The sequence below is a fragment of the Ceraceosorus guamensis genome (assembly GCF_003144195.1).
Source record: "Ceraceosorus guamensis strain MCA 4658 unplaced genomic scaffold IE81scaffold_9, whole genome shotgun sequence".
NCBI classification, from domain to species: domain Eukaryota; kingdom Fungi; phylum Basidiomycota; class Exobasidiomycetes; order Ceraceosorales; family Ceraceosoraceae; genus Ceraceosorus; species Ceraceosorus guamensis.
In genome coordinates this window covers 314,201-332,684 of record NW_020290004.1, presented here as the reverse complement: position 1 = coordinate 332,684, position 18,484 = coordinate 314,201, and the positions used below count along the sequence as shown (strand labels likewise).

General features: G+C 56.1%; 4 protein-coding genes across 4 annotated transcripts; 3 read left to right on the top strand and 1 right to left on the bottom strand.

Annotated features, from left to right (window-relative positions):
- Nucleotides 1-1,609: 1,609 nt before the first annotated feature.
- On the top strand, nt 1,610-4,967 carry IE81DRAFT_339913 (MFS general substrate transporter). The gene is made up of 4 exons (XM_025515592.1): nt 1,610-2,100; nt 2,213-2,533; nt 2,672-4,149; nt 4,226-4,967. Exons 1-4 carry the CDS (start codon nt 1,866-1,868, stop codon nt 4,805-4,807), a joined length of 2,616 nt encoding a protein of 871 aa, XP_025371904.1. The 5' UTR covers nt 1,610-1,865; the 3' UTR covers nt 4,808-4,967.
- Nucleotides 4,968-5,920: 953 nt separating this feature from the next.
- IE81DRAFT_321064 (hypothetical protein) lies at nt 5,921-6,700 on the bottom strand. The gene is made up of 2 exons (XM_025513223.1): nt 6,625-6,700; nt 5,921-6,499 (listed from the first exon to the last, which is right to left on the bottom strand). Exon 2 carries the CDS (start codon nt 6,428-6,430, stop codon nt 6,062-6,064), a length of 369 nt encoding a protein of 122 aa, XP_025371903.1. The 5' UTR covers nt 6,431-6,499; nt 6,625-6,700; the 3' UTR covers nt 5,921-6,061.
- A 1,717-nt stretch (nt 6,701-8,417) lies between these two features.
- On the top strand, nt 8,418-9,590 carry IE81DRAFT_286629 (hypothetical protein; the record flags this gene model as incomplete). Its single annotated transcript, XM_025511678.1, has 3 exons — nt 8,418-8,716; nt 8,804-9,061; nt 9,131-9,590. Coding segments are annotated over 3 exons (1,017 nt in total), but the record flags the coding sequence as incomplete, so codon positions are not given.
- A 3,096-nt stretch (nt 9,591-12,686) lies between these two features.
- IE81DRAFT_339910 (hypothetical protein) lies at nt 12,687-18,064 on the top strand. Its single transcript, XM_025515591.1, has 5 exons — nt 12,687-13,956; nt 14,030-16,895; nt 16,968-17,092; nt 17,154-17,448; nt 17,529-18,064. Exons 1-5 carry the CDS (start codon nt 12,913-12,915, stop codon nt 17,810-17,812), a joined length of 4,614 nt encoding a protein of 1,537 aa, XP_025371901.1. The 5' UTR covers nt 12,687-12,912; the 3' UTR covers nt 17,813-18,064.
- The last annotated feature ends 420 nt before the right edge of the window (nt 18,065-18,484 follow it).

Here is an 18,484-nt window from a genome sequence, read left to right as displayed (position 1 = left end):
TCGTCACCCGCGAATGTAAGCTTTTGCTCGATTGTCAGAATGCAACTGCCAAGCGGCTGAGCTTCTGCGTATTGCCGTTGTCGCACGAGGTACGTGTGATCGGCCCGGCGAGATCGGGTCAGCTTCGGCCGTCTGTACTGCACCACCTGGGCCAGGCGCAGCTGGGAAACCCTCAGACTGGCAAAATTTTTCCCATGAGCTGATTGGGGACAGCCACAGCTGGTCATCAGGGTGACGCGAAGAAAGAAGCCTTGTTGATACTTTTGCTTTTTGTTGGGCTTGCTGCTGGTTGCGAGGACCTCGAGGTGCTCGGGGCGCGAGGCGCGGACAATCTTTTGCGCAGAGCACCCGGCGGCGCGGCGGCGCGCGGCTGGCGGCGTTCAAACCGACGCACGAGGGCACGTTCTCCTGCAACTAAACCCGCTCGCCAATCATCGATCAAAATCCTCTCTCTGCTCAACGCTCAACGCGCTCGAGGCATCTCTCCCTCTTTGCCACTGACCAGCCCGGAGTGTACTGCAAGAATTGACATGGACGACCTTCCTTGGTCGGAGTTTGTCCGTACCAAAGCGGTGGGAGGACAGGCACAGGAACGAGAAAAGCGAATGAATGGCCGTACGGATGTAGTGCCCTTGCAGACCGCGATCGATCTAGCCAGCAGTCCCTGCACCGCCGGCCATTGTCGTCATACATACTTCGCTGACGACAGCAGCAGCAAGCGACACACGAGCTGTCTCGGCAGGCATAAGTCTTGGCTCGGAAGCGAGAGACCGGGAGGGCGATGCTTCAGAGTCTCTCATGAATGGCGTGGATGAGAAGGTGCACCAGTGTAGGCGTGATGCGACCCGAACGGGTCTTCATCCGTCATTCGTTGGCGTACCTGGTCGGTCAAGCGGATGATGAGGACCTGATGCTATTGGCGGCGCAGCAATTGAATTGTCGTGTGCGGGAGTCGCGAGTATGGGTGAGCAATTGCTGTCGAGGTGCGTACTTGATCAGTCATGATTGCGAGATTAGGCGCTGTGAAGCGGAACAGATGAATGCACTCGTGAGTCGTGACTCGTGACTGGCTGCTGTGAGAGATGCACACGGGCGTACTGGCGCTATATGTGCGCACACGCGGTGCGGTCCGACGTGCGCATTCATGATGAGGACTTGCCTGTCTGCCTTCCTTCGACCTGCCGCCGGCAAACTCCATGGCGTAAGCCGTGAGGATCGAGCACCGCGCAGGCTGTCAGCTTGACGGCAGCCATCTCAGTCGTGGGTGTTGGCAAGGGAATCGGTCATGGCCTTGGGTGTATAGGCATCCCTATAAGATCGCACAGATGAATTCACGATTGTTGCATGCCCGTCGCCACCCACACGTCGACCTGCGGCTATCCTTGTGCAAAGGCTTTCCCTTGCTCCCTCATCGGGAACGACGACTACAATCCACCAACGCTGAACTTGCCCCAACCGGACACGACTGCTGGCCAGCGCTTCCGAACAACAATCCGCAAGTGCGAGTGCGAGAGCGCGCTCAACCACAGCTCTTCTTGCTTCACCTTTCGCGCTTCACTGTGTTTCAAGCGCATCGCATCGCATCTCGTGAGTAGCCAGCTCTACCGCGTGCTGCGTTCATCGGCAGATCCGCAAAGGTCTGCTGGCTAGTGGCACGTACTGTGACGCTCCGCTGTTGGCGTCCATTCGCGCTTGACTAGCTAGACGCAGAGCGTGGTGTAGCCGCCGGTCGAGAGCGTCTTCCTCTCAACTTCGGCACTCGCTGACGCTCCTCCGCCCTTTCTCGCTCTCACACCGTACACCTACCTCCTCCTCATCTTCCACCCCGGCTTCACACCTGCTGCTGCCGCTCGCTGCCTCCTGCCATGCTGCTGCTGCTTGCGGCAAAGTGTCGTACGTTTGACCGCACGCGTCTTTTCATCTCGACCGACGGACCGCGCGACGTCAGCAGCAAGCGGCGTGCTTCGGTCCAGTTTCCCCCTCTGCACGCCTTGCAGCTCTTTTGCAGGACGCTAGCCTCGCGACCTCGCAGCCGAAAATTGCCAAACCCAGGCCTTTGGATCAGTTGCTTCAGATCAGCGGTAGCGTGTGTGTGTGTGTGTGAGTGCACAGTGACAGTGAGTGGGCAAGCAAGAGCGCCGCGAGTCCAATTCTGACCGGCCTGCTTCGTTCCTTTGCTCTCCCTCTCGACTTTCTTTCTTCGCTCATTCAGATCGTCCATCACAGCCCACACTCTCGCTCTGGCAGTACTCGAATCCATCTCGACGTCCTCGCACGTCGGCTCTCCTGCCGTATCCTTTAAACGACAGCTGCAAGCAGGCGCGCGTCCGTTCAACGGTATTCAATCTCCGACGTCGTTCTAGCGTCAAAAATCTCTGGAGACCTCCCGCTCCTCCGTTCGCAGCGCAGAGAGCTGGTCACGCGAGCGAGCAACCTCTATATAGACTGTCGTACGCGATCACCTTTCTTGCACTCAGCGCCACCAATCGAGGACCTCAAGGCAAGGCATCTGGATCGAAGATGACTGACCAGAGTGAGTGGGTGCGGGTCGATTAGGCCGCATGGCGCGACGCCGGGCCATCCATGCACGCACTCGAACCTCCGCGGTGCTGGTGCTGGCCGCCCGAGCCGCGTCAACTTGGCTGACATTGAATCTCTCGCTCTTCCCTAGTCGAGCAAGAGAAAGGCTCTAGCCGTTCGACGGCCTCTTCCGCATCCCCACCCTCCTTCAACACTGGTTCTGGCTACCATGCACCTGCGCCAGGAAAGGAGAGCGCATGGGGCGCTGCTGGGTCTCTGGACGGGTCTGCATCCAGCGCTCTCGATGCTCTTCTCTACCCGGCCGACTGCTACAATGCAGACAAGGTGTACTGGGCTTCGCTCCCATGGTCACAAAAGTCGGCCTTTGTCAACGAAGTCTCGAACAAGGAGGCCAAGAGGGAGCTTTCAGAGATCGGACGCATGTTCAAGGCTGACCCTCTGAGTCCTATCCGAGCGTACTTTTCCAACTACGTCATCACCGGTATGGGTCTATTCGTCGAAGGTTGGGTGCTTTTCAGCGTCGGAAATCTTCAACCGCTGTTCAAGGCCGTGTGGCCCGAGTGCTTCAGCACGCATCGAGTGTGCAACAAGTACTGGACCAGCGCCATCGAACCCTTGGAAATTGCCGGTATCATCATTGGTCAGATCTGCGTCGGTGTGGAGGGCGATTGGATCAGCCGCAAGTTCGGAATGGTGCAAGATGCCGTCGTCCTCACCATCTTTTCCATCGGTCTCACGGCCATGTGGGGAACGACGCTCAACGGATGGGTCATCTGCTGGGCAATTCTTCTCTTCTTTTACGGTTTTGGTGTAGGTGGTGAATACCCCGTCACTGCTACCCGCGCTATGGAAGCTAGCTCCGGCCGCGGTGCTGGTGCGGCAGATCGCATGCACAGAGGCAGAAAGACAGCTCTGGCCTTTACCATGCAAGGATGGGGTCAATTCGTCAACCAGACGCTTTTGATTCTCCTTCTACTCGTCTTCCATCACGGCTCTCTGGAACCACCGTTTAGCAAGGCTTCTGCGCAGTGGACTTTTAGGGTACAGTTCGCCATCGTCTCCGTGCCTACCCTGTGGCTTGCGTACCACCGCTACTACAAGATGGACTTTACTCAGGACAAGCGTCTTGCCGAAGCAAAGAAGAAGGCGGGCGACAAGAGCGGCACGTCTGGCTATTCAGCCGCTTCGCTGAAGCTGGCATGGAGTCACTACTGGCACCGCATCGTCGGCACGGCCATTGTATGGCTTGCCAACGACGTTGCGTTCTACGGTAGCAAGCTCTTCTCGGGTGTCTTTATCGGCCTGATCACTGGCAGTCCCAGCAACCTCAAGCTGACATGGCTCTACTCGCTGCTCAACATTGGCGTATCTCTAGTCGGCTACTATCTCGCCGCTCTGGTCATCGACCACAGGATGTACGGTCGCAAGTGGATGCAGGCAAATGGTCTGGCTATGCTCTTCATCATCTTCACCGTCTGCGCTGCGGCATATCCCCAGCTCACTACGCCAGGTGCTGGTCTCAAGGCTTTCCAGGCTATTTATCTCCTCAGCGGCTTCTTTACCCAATTTGGCCCCAACACTACCTCTTTCTTGCTCGCTGCTGAAGTTGTGAGTGTGCTTTCTGCTGACTTGGACTGCCGTGCACCTCGTTCTGACCGCAGAGATCATGGCCGATTCCCTGCAGTACCCCACCATGATCCGATCGACTGCGCACGGTGTGTCAGCTGCGTCGGGCAAGCTTGGAGCTATGATCCCCGCAGTGGCGTACTCCTACATCGACAGCAACTCAGCCAAGTTCATCATCGTCGCAGCCTTCTCCTTGGCTGCGTGGATCCTCACCATGGTGTTCATCCCAGACACCACTGGGTTGGCGCTGGACGAGCAAGACCGATACTGGTCCTTTGTGCTCGCTGGCAAGGCGCACGAGTACCACGGGGTAGCCGTGCATCCTCGACATTTGTCGCTTTACGAGCGCGTGGTGCTGAAGCGACACCTAGCCTACGATGCGGAGCTGGACGCTCAGCAAAAGATTCACGAGATGAGAAGAGTGTTTGAGAGCACGCAAAAGGAGGGCGAGAATGACTTGTCTGTGCAGCAGCAGGACTTTTTGGCAAACACCAACGGATCCGGCCTGCAGCAGTACTTCCTGAGCGAGAGGAAGCTCAATCCTCAACCCAGCCCTGAGCAGGATCAGATCGTCGCTAGCCAGCATCGTCATCCTCAGCATCAGTCCAAGCTTGCAGAACTCGAAGGCAAGCTGAGATGAAAGTTAGCTTTCACGCCATGCTCCCCACACGTCGAAACGACGCCTTGTAACATCACATCGTTCCACTCACCCGCCCCTCTAGGCTGTTGACATTCAAAATTGAAACGACACGAAAGCTCTTATAGACTTGTCCTCATTTAATGACGATTCCATTCACGAGCAGATTGCTTTGTAGTGCGCTTGACGTGCTCGATGATGAGTACAAAGATTCTGCACCTCTCAGGGCGGACGTGCTGTGAGGCCTGTGAGGAGTGCACTGGAGCACCGACTACCCTGTTCTTTATCGACTCTTGCAATGCAGGGAGAGGGCTTCTTAGAGAGAGAGCCCGGTCAATCGAGATTTTGTCCGAGGCTTGTCCCGACATCGTGAATAGCTCGAGCAATGCAGATCGAGCAGGAGAAGAAGCAAGGGGCACGCTCCCCCTTTCGCCATGCTGAAAAGACCAAGGCCAACCTCTTTCTTTGCCCTTACCCCCCTTCTCGTCGTCCAAAGGCATGTTTGGCGAACGTGCATGGATGTACGAGATGCGGCTTGTTGAGCCGTAAGCCTGCCCGCGAAGCGAAGCAATGGAATTGTTCGCTCGAACAGGTGGATCGTTACTGGAGAAAGGTGTGCGAAGGAGATGAGCGTTTGAGCGAGGCTCGAGTGCTCGAATGATCTTTTTGGGAGCTGCCCCATAGACCCAAAGCAAATTCGACGTCTCGTCCGCGTCAGACAGAAATTCCGTGCGTGTGGCATGGCCCCGCAGATCTGCTGCAGGTCGTGCCAAGGACGAGTATGAAGTGCAGAGCAAAGCATTGACTTCTGAGCCTATGCCCAGCAATTCGCTCAACGGATCTGCTTTGCAATGACCATAGAGAGGCAGCGTCTGGCCTCACTGGAACTACCAACGGCCACTGAGAGCAGGGCATGTCAAGGCGAACCGCGCTAGTCTCGATGGGACAACCGAGCTTTAGACTCAAAAGAGAGTGTAGCCCGAATCGGTGACTTGTGGAACCTAGCATCTCATTTCGAATGATCGTAAATCGTGACTGGCGCGCATAGCCGCGCGGGAGGAAAGGAGTGGGGGAGAAGAAGAGAAGGGTTTCTCAAATTTTCTTGGTTTTACATCGCCTGGTAGTGCCGGACAGAAAGTAGCGAGGGCTTGGGGTTTTGTGTGCCGAGTCGAAAGATGTCGTTTGCCTTCTCTGGGCCAGTTCCAATGCACGAGACATGCGGTGTGAATGGCTGCGTCTCAATGCAGAGCCGTACATTTACTTGAAGCCGCTGTCTACATTGGCAGTGGCGGTGGTTTGACCCGTGGTGACGGATTGAGAGACATCGATGTGGCCAGTCTTTGGCTTTTGACCCTGAGCGATAGCCTGATCCCTCTTCGACTTGTAATCTCTCACAGCAGCCTTGACCGCATCCTCGGCCAGCATGGAGCAGTGCAGCTTGACGGGTGGCAAGCTCAACTCTTGGGCGATCTCAGTGTTGCGAATCCGACCTGCTTCCTCCAATGTCAGACCCTTCAACTTTTCAGTGACCAGAGAAGAGGATGCGATGGCCGATCCGCAACCGAACGTCTTGAAACGAACATCCTCAATGATGCCGGACTCGGACACCTTGATGCTCAATTTCATCACATCCCCGCATGCTGGCGCACCGACCAATCCGATTCCAATGTCATCCCCCTTTGCGAATGAACCGACCTACGTGCCAAACGTCGAGTGCCGGTGTCAGCTAAAGTGCTCGTGCGCTTGCTGTGGCGCATCTGCCTTTGCCATCCAGAATCGCTCGAGTTGCCACCACAATCATAGACACTCGCACCACTCACATTTCTGGGGTTCTCGTAGTGATCGATTACCTTTTCGTGGTAACCCCGCCGCTGTGCTTGCCCGAATGAGGTTGTGATAGCAGCTGCGCGAGCTACGCTGGGAGCCACAGATCGGCCAACACTGCCAGAAGCGGTGAGTGTAGAGGCTGCTCTGGGGAGCATTGTTCTTGCTGCGTTCAACATTGTGGCGTCGCAAGTGATGATCTGTACTGATGTGGGAGGTGGTTGAGTTTGTGATGCCTCTGACCACGCTTGTGCCTTTGATGCTGGTGGTGAGGTTGAAAACTACAGTCAGACAATAGAGCGAGCAAAGGAAAGATCCTACGCTATGTGACTCGCGACACCCTGCACCAGCAGAGGCCAGGCAGGGCTGCACGCAGCCAATCAAAATCAAAATCAAATTCGCACGCATCCCAGCGGCAGCAGCAGTCGTGAGTCACGAATCGTGAGTCGCGCGAGGTGAGCAATCAGATCCGCACGCAATAAGTCAGCAGCAACGAAAATCCTCCTGACTGAAGACTGCTCCCCTGCACACGCCACTTTACCGCACGCACGGCCTGATCGGCCTTTCGCTCGCGCGGCCATGGCGGGCGCCGCGCCCAATAAGTCGGCCAGCCCGGCGAGCCGCTCGCGCGTCAGCTGATATATGGGGGTGAGAGTCTGGAACATTCTTGCAAAGAGCTCCATCAGCACAACCGCGTATCGTGTGGAGGTGAGCTTGCCGCGCTTTGGCGCTGTCGAGCTTTTGGGCTCAGAGCGCTTCGCTGCTGATGTCAGCTCTACATCCGAGGCACACGACCTGATTCAGAAAGGAGAGGAGCAGGCCGGGTGAGGGAAGCATAGGAGACTCTCAGAGAAGAAAGTCATGCAGAGGCAGCAATGATCAAGTGTTAGTTCGGGGCGTGTCCTGATTGGCTGGATAAGCGCAAGTGAAGATCAAAATCGAGATCAATCGAGGTGCGAGTCAGGATGACTTTCAATCTGGCTACGACAAATCTTCAATCACCGTCACGGCATCAACGATCAAGACCAAGAATCACAACCATTAGTAAATGGTGTATGCCGATATGAATGTGATTGGTCTTGCATCGAATTGAGATGGATTGCGGAGTCACACTTCACGTGATTCGTGTTTCACGATTGTAGAATCAAGAATTCGAATTTCTGAATCAAAAATCAAAATGTGAATAATCAAGAATAGCATGACGTTCGTCGATCGTGTCCCAGCGGAGAATCACACATCGAGAGCATCGACATTCAAATCCGTGATGATTCTTGATTCACAATCCGCATGAATCCTTGATCATGGCGATAGCCTGCCTCTGCCGCTGACCTAATGATCGGAAGAACCGTCTGTGCGCGCGAGGCAGCACAAGCAACGTGCATGGATCGTGCACGCAAACCACGAATAATCAAATTTTCGTGCATCCTTAGTCACCAGGCTACCAGCACCCGTACTTTGCTCGTCGCTGCATGGCCCTCTACATCCAACCTGAATGATTTCCTACCCCTGCGGAGAGGATCAGGTTGAGGTAAGCATGTGATCATGCTGCTTTAGGCCCGATCGCTCCGTGCTGGGACACCCTTGGATCGACATCGACATCGACATCAGAGCCCGTCGCCAATTTGCTCAGACCGCAGAGAGTCGCCATTGTCTCATCAGCGTCTGGCGCAAACAAACAAACATCACCCAGAGGACGTGTCTCGTTTCCCCTCCCTCTTCTCAACCACTTTGGAGCGGAATGGTCGTAGCCCAACAAGGTGTCAATAATAGGAAATCTCGCTTTGCAATCATGGCGAGTCCGGGTCGGGCTGGTCCTAGCACGCCACGGCAAGATCTAGGAGACGACGTGGCAGCTCCCACAAGCGAGTCGCTGGTTCACGCCCCTCTGATCGACCCATGGATTCGCAAAGTCGTCTTCTTGGGCACGGGCACATCTGGTCAGATTCCTGCTGCTCCTTGCGTGCTGCCCAAAGCGCAAGGAAGAAAACGATGCGAGGCTTGTGCGGATGCGATCAGACCGGGTAGCAAGAATCGAAGGGGCTGCTGCTCTGCCATGGTGATTGGCGCTGGGCTGGACGGGGTGGAGCAGTGAGTAGCAAAAGCATTCGTGCAGCTCTTTGGCCAGCTTTGCACGCATCGACGCTGATGATGGTCTTCGCGCCTCTCCATTCTCAGCGTCATCCTCATCGACTGCGGACCGACATTCTACGAATCGGCGCTGAACGCGTTTAGACAGCACAAGCAAAGGCGAATAACTGCCTTGCTCCTGACTCATGCTCATGCGGATGCAATGCTGGGACTAGACTCGCTCAGGGCGTGGACGATGAGAGGGGCAATACAGCAACAGATCGATGTGTACTGTACACAGGAGGCGTTTGAAGGAGTTCAGAATACGTTTCCTTATCTCGTGGACGAAAGCAAGGCGACTGGTGAGTATGATCAGCTGGGTATTTGTGGCGAGAGGGTGCGGTCTCATGCTGGATCTCCTCTTGCGGCAGGCAGTGGCTCCGTAGGAGCTCTCAAGTTTCATCTCATCGATCCTGCTCGGCCCTTCGAGATCGACGCTGGCAAAGGCCCTATCCAGGATGTCTCAGGCAAAGCGCTCCTCATAGAGCCTTTGCTCGTGGAGCATGGACTGACGTCCGAAGGCGCTTCGTTCCCTTGCCTTGGATTTAGGATTGGCTCATTAGCTTACATCAGCGACGTCTCGTCGATACCGCCAAGCACGAGATCCAAGTTGAAAGGTGCTCGCGTGCTGGTGATCGATTCTTTAAGCCCTAGGCGACACATCAGTCACTACAGTCTTGCTCAAGCAGTCGAGGAATCGCTTCGTGTAGCAGCACTGAATGCGGAGGGCGAGCAAGATGGCCCTCGATTAGAATTGGCCCTGCTGACTGACCTGGCACATGGACTGGAACATCACTCTACTGATCAAGCCCTGCTTTCGTTTGTAGCTGGTCTAAGGGAACATCGCTCGAGGCTACCTTTGCACCAGCAAAGCGAGAAAAAGCACGACCCACACTTGTCTGATGCGATGGTACAGGAGCCTACTTTGGCTGGCGCGAAACAAGCAGCGGAACAGGCGGAAGTGGAAGTGGAGGAGCAAAGGTGGTGGTTGCAGCATTGGGACAGTTTGACGGCGGATGACTCGGTGCTCAATCCAGACGGGCTGCCTCGCTTGCGGAGCGACTTGCCTGCTTGGCCCCAACTCCATAAGACCAGACCGGTTTCAACCCTCCTTCCAGCTGTGGGCTGGATGGTGCAGACTTGCTCTTCAAGCACTCAAACATCGTTGACCTCTCGAAGCGCGGCGAAGTACCATGTGCCGGACATGAGAGTATCCTTCGACGGGCTGTGCATCCCCTTTGGTCCAGATCTCGGCGCAAGCAGTTGTCGCACTTTAGTATCGCCCATGCTTGGCCTGTCCACAGGATTAACGCAAGGTCTCGCCAACTTCTTGCGACCTGACGGCAAGCTCGAGACGCTCGAACCGACTCGTGCAGAAGCAGGGGCAAGAGTTTTGTTGCCGAAGAGAGAGGGCGCACCAGCTTTGTATGGTGAACAGCAGCCAGCGCAAATTCCCCAGCGAGGCGCCAGCTTGTCTGACTTGACTACGCATCAACATGATCGAGAAGACCCTGAAGTTCCTGCTGCGCCGTCAGCCCAAGTAGGCGGACTAGCAACCGCCCGTGCTCGAGACCTAGAAGAAGACAATACAGACCATCTGGAACCATGCAGAGTGCACTTTGACCACAAGTTGTCAAACGGTCAGGCTCATGGCCCTGGTTGTTCCCAGGCCAGCGGGCCGTCTTTGCGTAGTTTCCGCGAATCAACACAGCTGGATGAGGATCGGCACGCTCGCGACCACCTACCAGAGCAGCACTCAGGTCCTGACTTGTGCATCGACCAGCCCAACGGCCATCTCGATCCGGCGCAGGGCGCGCTGCCGGTTCAACAGACTTTGGTAGAAAGCTTGGGCATTGAGAAATCCACTGCAAACACTCTTGATCTGCCTTCAGCTCGTCAGAATGCTGAGGCAGCTGAGAAGAGCTTCATACACGCCGATCAAATGGCACACACGACATCGTCAGCTGACTCGAATCGGCAATCAGAAAAGCCTTTGACCCAGATAGCTCATCCTTCGCTGCATGAGTTGGCTAGAGCAGCCGGGGATCATTCAGGTCTCGAGAACAAGACTAGAGGAAACGAGGCGGGGGACGGTGGCAATCGTCATGCCGCGACGGCTACCGCGTCGGAGTCGGCGGATGGAGACGCAAAGGGCGGTCACGCAACGGAAATTGACGCACATCAAGAGCTGGCCCAGGTGTCATCATCCTCGCAAGACAAGCTTCAAGCTGCGCAGCAGATGGAAGACCAGCAAGACTCCATCTCTGGCATTGTGGTTCCAACAAACGCTGCTCATGAGATCTTTGATGGCCAAGCTCCTGCTCGTGCGGAAAGCATCCTTGCCCATCATGGTAGCACGCAACCTTTAGAGCCCTCGGCATATGCTCGGAGCGAACTAAGCAGCTCCGACAGTCAAACCCGGTCTATCACGTCAAGTGACGCGGTGCAAATGCGAGGTAGCGCTTCTACGCTGGCGACCTCGGCCGGTGACTTAGACGACAGCTCGCCAAAAGATTGGCATGGAGCGTCGACAGGGTCTGCTGATCAGGGAGAGCATCTGGGCTCGGACCTTTCCGCAGCTTACAGCCTTGGCGCCGACGAACTATCAGAGTCAGGCTCAGCTCGAAAAGAGTCTCTGCTGTCTGCGCTTGCCATGGACGCTGAGGGCAACGGCGAAGCGTTGACCTCTCCTGAGCCAATAGGACACGCATCGCGCTCTGGAATGGCGGCGCAGGACGACAATTTACCGCTCGCAGCGCGACCGCCTTTGGAGACTAGGGATACATTGCGTCCACCAACTGCTCAGGAGAGTGTCCAGACACCCACTGCTGATACTTCAAAGGAATTCTTGTCTGAGAATCCGACAGCTGAGCAATCAGGCCTAGCTCCGCCCCTTAGCTTGGCGGAGAGCGAGCGCACTCCTGTTGCGGAGGTGCCACACGTGCCGTTCCCCACTTCGACCTTGCACGCGCAGCAACATGCGGAAGATAGGAGTCTACAACAAAGCGCGGTCGGACCTATTACGAGTGGAGAGAAGCACACTAGACGGAAGAAGAAGCACAGGAGGTCCAAGGGACCTCGCAGGCCAGCAGAGTTGGGCGAAGGAGCTATACCCGCTCGAGGCGCTAGTCTGAGCGCTGATTCTAGTCCTAGTCATAGTCGCAGTGGTAGTGAGGCTGGAAGCTCGAGGACAACAAGCGATGCTAGCTACACGGGCAGCGAGTTCAGCGTTAGGCTCGGTGTCGGCGAGCAGTCTGTCGATAGCGTCAAAAGCGCCTCTACCTCTGCAAATTCCTCGCCCAAAATAAAGGGGTTTGCAGATCGAATTCGCAGCAGAGTGTCCAGTCTTGCCAGCGTACGGAGTCGTAAACAGAGCTCGAAGTCCACCTCCGAGCACGACGATAGACGGCTGAGCGAGCACAAAAGAACAGAGAGCTTCTCCAAGTAGAATCTCATCCCGCAAGATCACCATTCATAGACAAGCCATCATCATTTCAGCACTACTCTCGGCTCCCCTCATTTATGGTAATCGATTTGCACATACCTGGTAACATTGTGACGAATCCCGACCGCGCACCTACCGACCGTCTTGCAGGACTGTGCGTGCCTGCTTGCAAAGTCCGTGCAATCGTTCCGCTTGATTAGAGCTGTAACTTGAGATGAAGTTTATGACCCCTGTCGCATCAATGTCCGACCGGAATGTGTTTACGTGATTTTTGACTGGAGCAGAAACCTTTGTCGCTCTCTGGCGGGCGAGAGCAGCATCACCATGCTGATCGTTCGCGCGTCATGGGGGAGTCGCAGCGGGGCGAGCCAGACATCGCACATGTGAATCGACTGCGCGCGCGCGTGTGGGTGCTGCTGTGGAGCACAGGGTCTGCCGGTGTTCATGGAAACGCGCGGATTCACCTGGCCCTGCTCACCTCCGCCATCCATCCCACCAATCAGTCTTTGTGCCTCTTTCTCGCGCGCAATAATGCTCGAATCTGCTCCCCGATTATTGCAGTGAGCACCACGTTGGGCCTGGTCGTTAGATCGCCAGTGCACGCACATTTCACGACCTCTATCAATCAGCACCCCCTCTTCCTCTGCATGCTGCAAAACCCGCATTCATTCTCACATCTTTCTCAACCTCGTGCAAGACACCGTCAATCAACATGTCGAGTCCTTTTCGTAGTACAGCTGTCAGACCCACAGGGCAAGCTTCAACGAGCGCTCAGCCGGATGCAGCAGCACCCTCGGCTGTGGCTAGGAGACCCTTTCATCGGAGCATGACGGCACCCCTCAGCACCCGCATGGGTGCGCTCAGACATCCTGGGAGCAGCGGCATTGCTGCATCAAAGATAGACAGTGGTCAGCAAGTGGATGGTGGTCTCATCGATGCTCAGCCCAGGGAGAAGCCTAGCGACCGAAGTATGAAGCGTGTTCCTTCAGAATCGCAGTGGAGTGGACGTGCGCAACAAGAACATGAAGACATTGATACTCTGGCCGATCAGCAACTTCGAAAAGCGAACACTGCGAAAGGCGATCAAGGGCAGATGGATGGATACGAATTGTCTGCCGTCGTCGCAGATACGCTCCAGCTGCCCATTAGCACGTTGATGCAGATCATCCCGCCTCATCTTTTAGATCCGTCGCATGAGAGGCTCAGTGCGATGAGCTTGCAAGTACCTGTCGCTAGCGTAGAAGCGCTGTTAGAATCCTTCAGAGCCCTCAATTGGATTTGTGGACGCATGAGCAACGCTGCATTCGGAGCTCAACACCCTACGCTCGCTGTGCAGCCTTCTCAGCTCACATCAGGGCAGGTGGGAAAGGAGGCTGGGGGGAACGAAGCGGCCCAAGCTCTCGACGCAGGCGACGAAAGTACACAGTCTTGTCCCAGCTCGGAGTCACGTCCAGGTCCAAGTCAAGTTGCTGCTAAACGCGACCGATCAGCGCCACGACGACGGATGATGCAAAACTCCAGCAGTCAGTCGTTGGAGCCGATCGAGTCTCTAGGCATGGACGCAGAGGCGGACTTCGATCTATTGGAATTATCTCAGCGCGTGGCAGACGTTGTATCAGGTCAAGCAGCGGAGAAAGGGATACAGCTGGTCCTCACGGAAGCGGGGAGCGAGCTGAGAGCACCAGAAGGTGACAAACTCAAAGCTGCTTATAGTGTGCGAGGCGACGAAGGCGCCACGAGGTTCGCGATCATGCAAGTGAGTCGTGATGGAGCCGATACGTGCTGAATAATGTGCCCACTGCTGACTCGTTCGTTGTCACTGTGGCTAGCTATTAGCCCGAGTTATCGATGCGTCATCTCCAAGGACAGTCGTAGAATGTGGCCCGCAGGTTGATCGGGCAATTACTTCGGACCACGATGCTGCTGACGCGAACGCTGCACCACATCAGCTAGTATGCACGTATGCGGTCTCGGTACACGGTGACCAAGATTTGTCCAGAGACTGTAAGATGGTGCTGGACGATGTGACTACCCAGCTGCTTCAATCGGTAGGCGCAGAAGTCGTCGTCGATCACCCATCATCCTCCGAGCGCGGGACGATGTGGATCATGAAGCTCCCTTTGAGGCTCGGTTCACCGCTGTTGGAAGCAAAGCACAGAGCGCCAGCCGAAACAGAGGCACGACAGCGCTTTCTGCCAGCACTGGAGCTTGCGGAGGAGCCGTCTGCTGCTGACCTAGAGGAATTTGCACAGAAGGAGCTGCGGGGCAGAAAGATTGCACTACACGCGTCGCCCACCAGCAGATTTGCGCAGCTTCTTTCCGCACAGCTGGGAGCGCTGGGCTGCGAAACTGCGCACTTGCCTCTTGAAGGCGATGCTGGCAATTGGGAAGAGACGAGGTCGTGGACCGGGACAGGTGCCGAGGACGAGAGTAGCTTGCCAAGAACGGCGATCGCCCTGTCTAGAGACAATAGGCCCAGCTTGATTCACTATCCAAGCAACGCTGGCATGGGCGTGGAGCTCGCCCGAGGACCTCAACCGTCACATGACAGATCGAACAGCGACGACACGGCTGTTTTGGATCCAGTCACTGGTGTGCCGGTGGTTCTGCACGCTAGCGCAATGATTCAGGCTCAACAGCCGAAGGCCATTGGGTATGCAAGCTCCGACCAAGCGCCGGGCTCGCCGTCGGCGTCGGGTAGTGGTGACCGCGAGAAGCGAGGTCAAGACTCAACTACTAGAGGTCCTTTACCGTTCAGCTTTGTGCTGATCGACGACGACATCGAGACGTTGCAGAGAGAGCTTCTCCGAATGCGCTCAGCAACGGCCGTCTTGAGGTCTGCCCTGGGCTCAGCTAAGTCGACCAGCAGCAAGCCTGCAAGCGTCCAGCGCGTAATGAACGACGAGCGCGTGACTTCTCACCACGTCGGATATGCACCCCAAACGCATGCCATCATCCACTTCACAAGTTTGAAGAAGTATCGCATCGTCCGGGACGCTATCCAACCTATCGTTGAATCAGCAGCTGCGCAAAGAGCACCCCTTCCAGAGGTCATCGTCATCCCGCAGCCTTTGGGCATTCGCAGACTACTGACGGCGATGCACACTGCTGTGCACAAGCCCTTAGTGGATCCCTTCTTCTCCGCCATAGCCACAAGTCCAATGTCACCCAGCACCGCACCAGCTCTTAAACAGGTGAACGGAAGCGCCCCAGCCCTGCCTTCGCCTGGTATTGTCGAGGTGCCTAGGATGCTTGACGTACAAGGAGCCGGCGACGCTGTGCCAGACTCGCACGCACCGTCAGAAGCCATCGACACTGCCTCTAAGCTCGGGATAGATGTCGGCTTGGCCACAGGCGAGCCCCGCGCCCACGAGACGCACGCGGCGGAACCAAAGGATGCCAGCCGACACCCCGCTCTGCATCTAGACATGCCACCCAGAGACCCGGCGCTGGACCTCCTTGGAAGACAGAAGGGTCCAATCCCTCAGGAGGCCACCCGGTCTGTCCTCGAGTCTGGAGACGGCGCGAGGAAGCCGTCAGCGCCGCATCTTGCCAAGTCATCAGCAACGACCCCTTCAGCCGACTCGATTCCAGGCAAACAGGGCATCTCGCGAGCAGTGCAAGCGGTGCCTGCTACAAATCATCTCGCACCAGGGCTTCCGTCCACGGCAAGCACGATGTCACATCACAGCGGCGGTAGCCCATTGCCCTTGGACGCTTTGGGCTACTTCAGTGAGACGGCCTCGAGACTGGGTAGTCGAGGAGCGTCGGGCATGGTCATCCAAAGTCCTGATGGGCGGCCTGCCGGCATTTTCTTTCAGCCAAGGACCAGCTCGCAAGGGAACAGAACGCCGGCATCGACAAGACGAGGCAGCGACAATAGCAATCAGCAGCGCTCGTCTACAGATGTCGGCTCATCTCAGCGCACTGGGGAACACACGCGAAGGCAACAGCAGCACAGTGGTGATCTCACACCAGTCACCCTGAAGAGTGCTCTAGACAGTGAGTCCTCCAAGGCTGCCCGACGAGAACGAAAGACCTCAGCTACGGGAAGCGTCGAAAGCGTTGCAGGCCCTTCCTCTCCACGGAGCTGGAACTATCCTGCTGGCTCGCTCTTTGTACCGCAAGTTGGCATTGAGAGCATTTTGAGCGGAGGCAGGCCGCCACTGGCCACTCCTTTGGACGAAAGCGCACGCGCAAACGGCGTGTGGGAGCCTAGCAGAGCGGAAACTGCTTCCCAGCATGGCACTGGACCAGCTGCGTCAGCTAGTCCTTTGACTCGAGTTCTCTCACCTCGAAGCACCCAGCAACCCTTGATATCCGCGCTGTCAAATGTGTCTCTCCCGAAAGCATCAGCAGCAGCAGCGCCCTCCACGGTTGCCGAGAGCGCCAAAAGTACAGTGCCAGAACATCCTCAATCTCCCATTCAAAAGGCAGAGTTGGCGCCAGCTCCACTCGGCGAAGCGGGAGCTAGGATGCCTGAATCACCAGTCGCTGCGATAGATCCCATCAGTGCAGCTAGACACTCTTTCGCCGCGCCTCAGAGTCAAGAGTCCCGGCGGCCGAGCGCACAACCGCAGTCTGGCCTTCTTATTGGTGCTGGGTTTGCACCCAAGGCGAAGAAGGGCACTGGACCTAAGCCTGCTCCGATTCGCCAAAAAGTGCTACCGCCTATCAAGGTGCTAATCGTAGAAGGTAAGGATGACGTAGTCAGACATCGACTCGCACTGATGCTGACGCGTGTGCGCCTGATCCACAACTCTGCAGACAATCCGATCAATCAGGCTATCTTGCAGAAATTTATGAAGCGCAAGCAGATTTCGTGGGAAGCTGCACGAGACGGACGGGAAGCGATCGACAAGTGGGCCAAGGGGGGCTTCCACTTGATCTTGGTACGTCTGTACTGCACAAATGAACTGGACTCCTAGCTGAAATACTGGTCTCTCCCCTCAGATGGACATTCAACTCCCTGTGATGGACGGAATTGAAGCAACCAAAGAGATCAGAAAATTGGAGCGCATGGACAACGTCGGACTACCCTCTACCACACCGCCCGCTAGCCAGGTTGTCACGGGCGTCAACGCCGAACAAATCACACCAGCAAAGCAAGCTAGCGAAGCCTTCAGCGTTCCAGCTACTCCATTCCGCGCCTCAGTGATCATCGTAGCCTTGACGGCATCAGTCCTCAACAGTGATCGAGTAGCTGCCCTTGCAGCAGGCTGCAACGACTTCCTGAACAAGCCAGTCGGTGAGTGGATCTCCAGAAGGTCATGCATCAGGTCTTTGTCTTTTGTGTGCTGATCACTGGCAATGCTCGTTGGTGGACAGACCTTAATTGGCTCGAGAGGAAGCTGTGGGAATGGGGCAGCATCCAGTACATTGTGCTCTCCGGACAGCTCTCAACGGCCGCAAGAAAGGCCAGTGCAGGCGGACGAGGCGCTCTGGAGGAGGCTCGCGGGAACAGAGAAGTGCAACGAGGCTTCGGCTCGGGTCCAGATGCTCTGGCAAAGAAGATTGCCAATTCGTTGCAAATTGTCCGGAAAAGCAGTCCTGCGCCAGCAGCGTCACCGAATGCCAGCGTCAAGAAGGCTGCGCCCAAGCCGGACTTATGAATGGAGCTCCCGCACCTCGCTTCCTCGCGACGCTCGTCACTTGACAGCTCAGCTGCAGCTCACTCTTTGCGATGCTCAATAATGTCGGATCTCTCGCTTTACCATCGCACCTTGGGCTTCCCCGACACGCGCACTGATTGTTGCTCTATCTCCTTCCGTCGAGGCTCACCTACGCGTCACAAAATGCACATGCTTTGAGCTAGCCAGCCAGTCAGTCAGCCAATCAGTTTCTTTCTGTTCACGACCCGACTTCTGCGGGTGGGATGATTGCCTATTGATATGCTAAATTTGTGGATAAGTGTACATATGCTGATGGAGGATGCGATTTCTTGTACCAGAAGAGATGCCGGTAGATGAGATCCTCTGTTTGATTTGATTGCGAGACTGACTGGGCTTTGGAACATTTGAAAATGTGGGCTGTACAGATCGATTGGCAATGTTGCGCCTTTGTAGACAATTTCGCTTTGCGATTGCTCGTAGATACGAATGCACAGCGCCGTGTCATTCATTGTCGCTCACGGATGGAGTCGTCTTGAGAGTCCAGAGGCGAGTATTGGCGCCATGATGACTCGCCCAGCCTAGTGGGCACGCTGTAGTGCATGTAGGCATGGAGAGCCGACACCATCAAGCGGTCTTCGTTGGCGCAGCCCTCCGCCATATCCGAAATGCCGC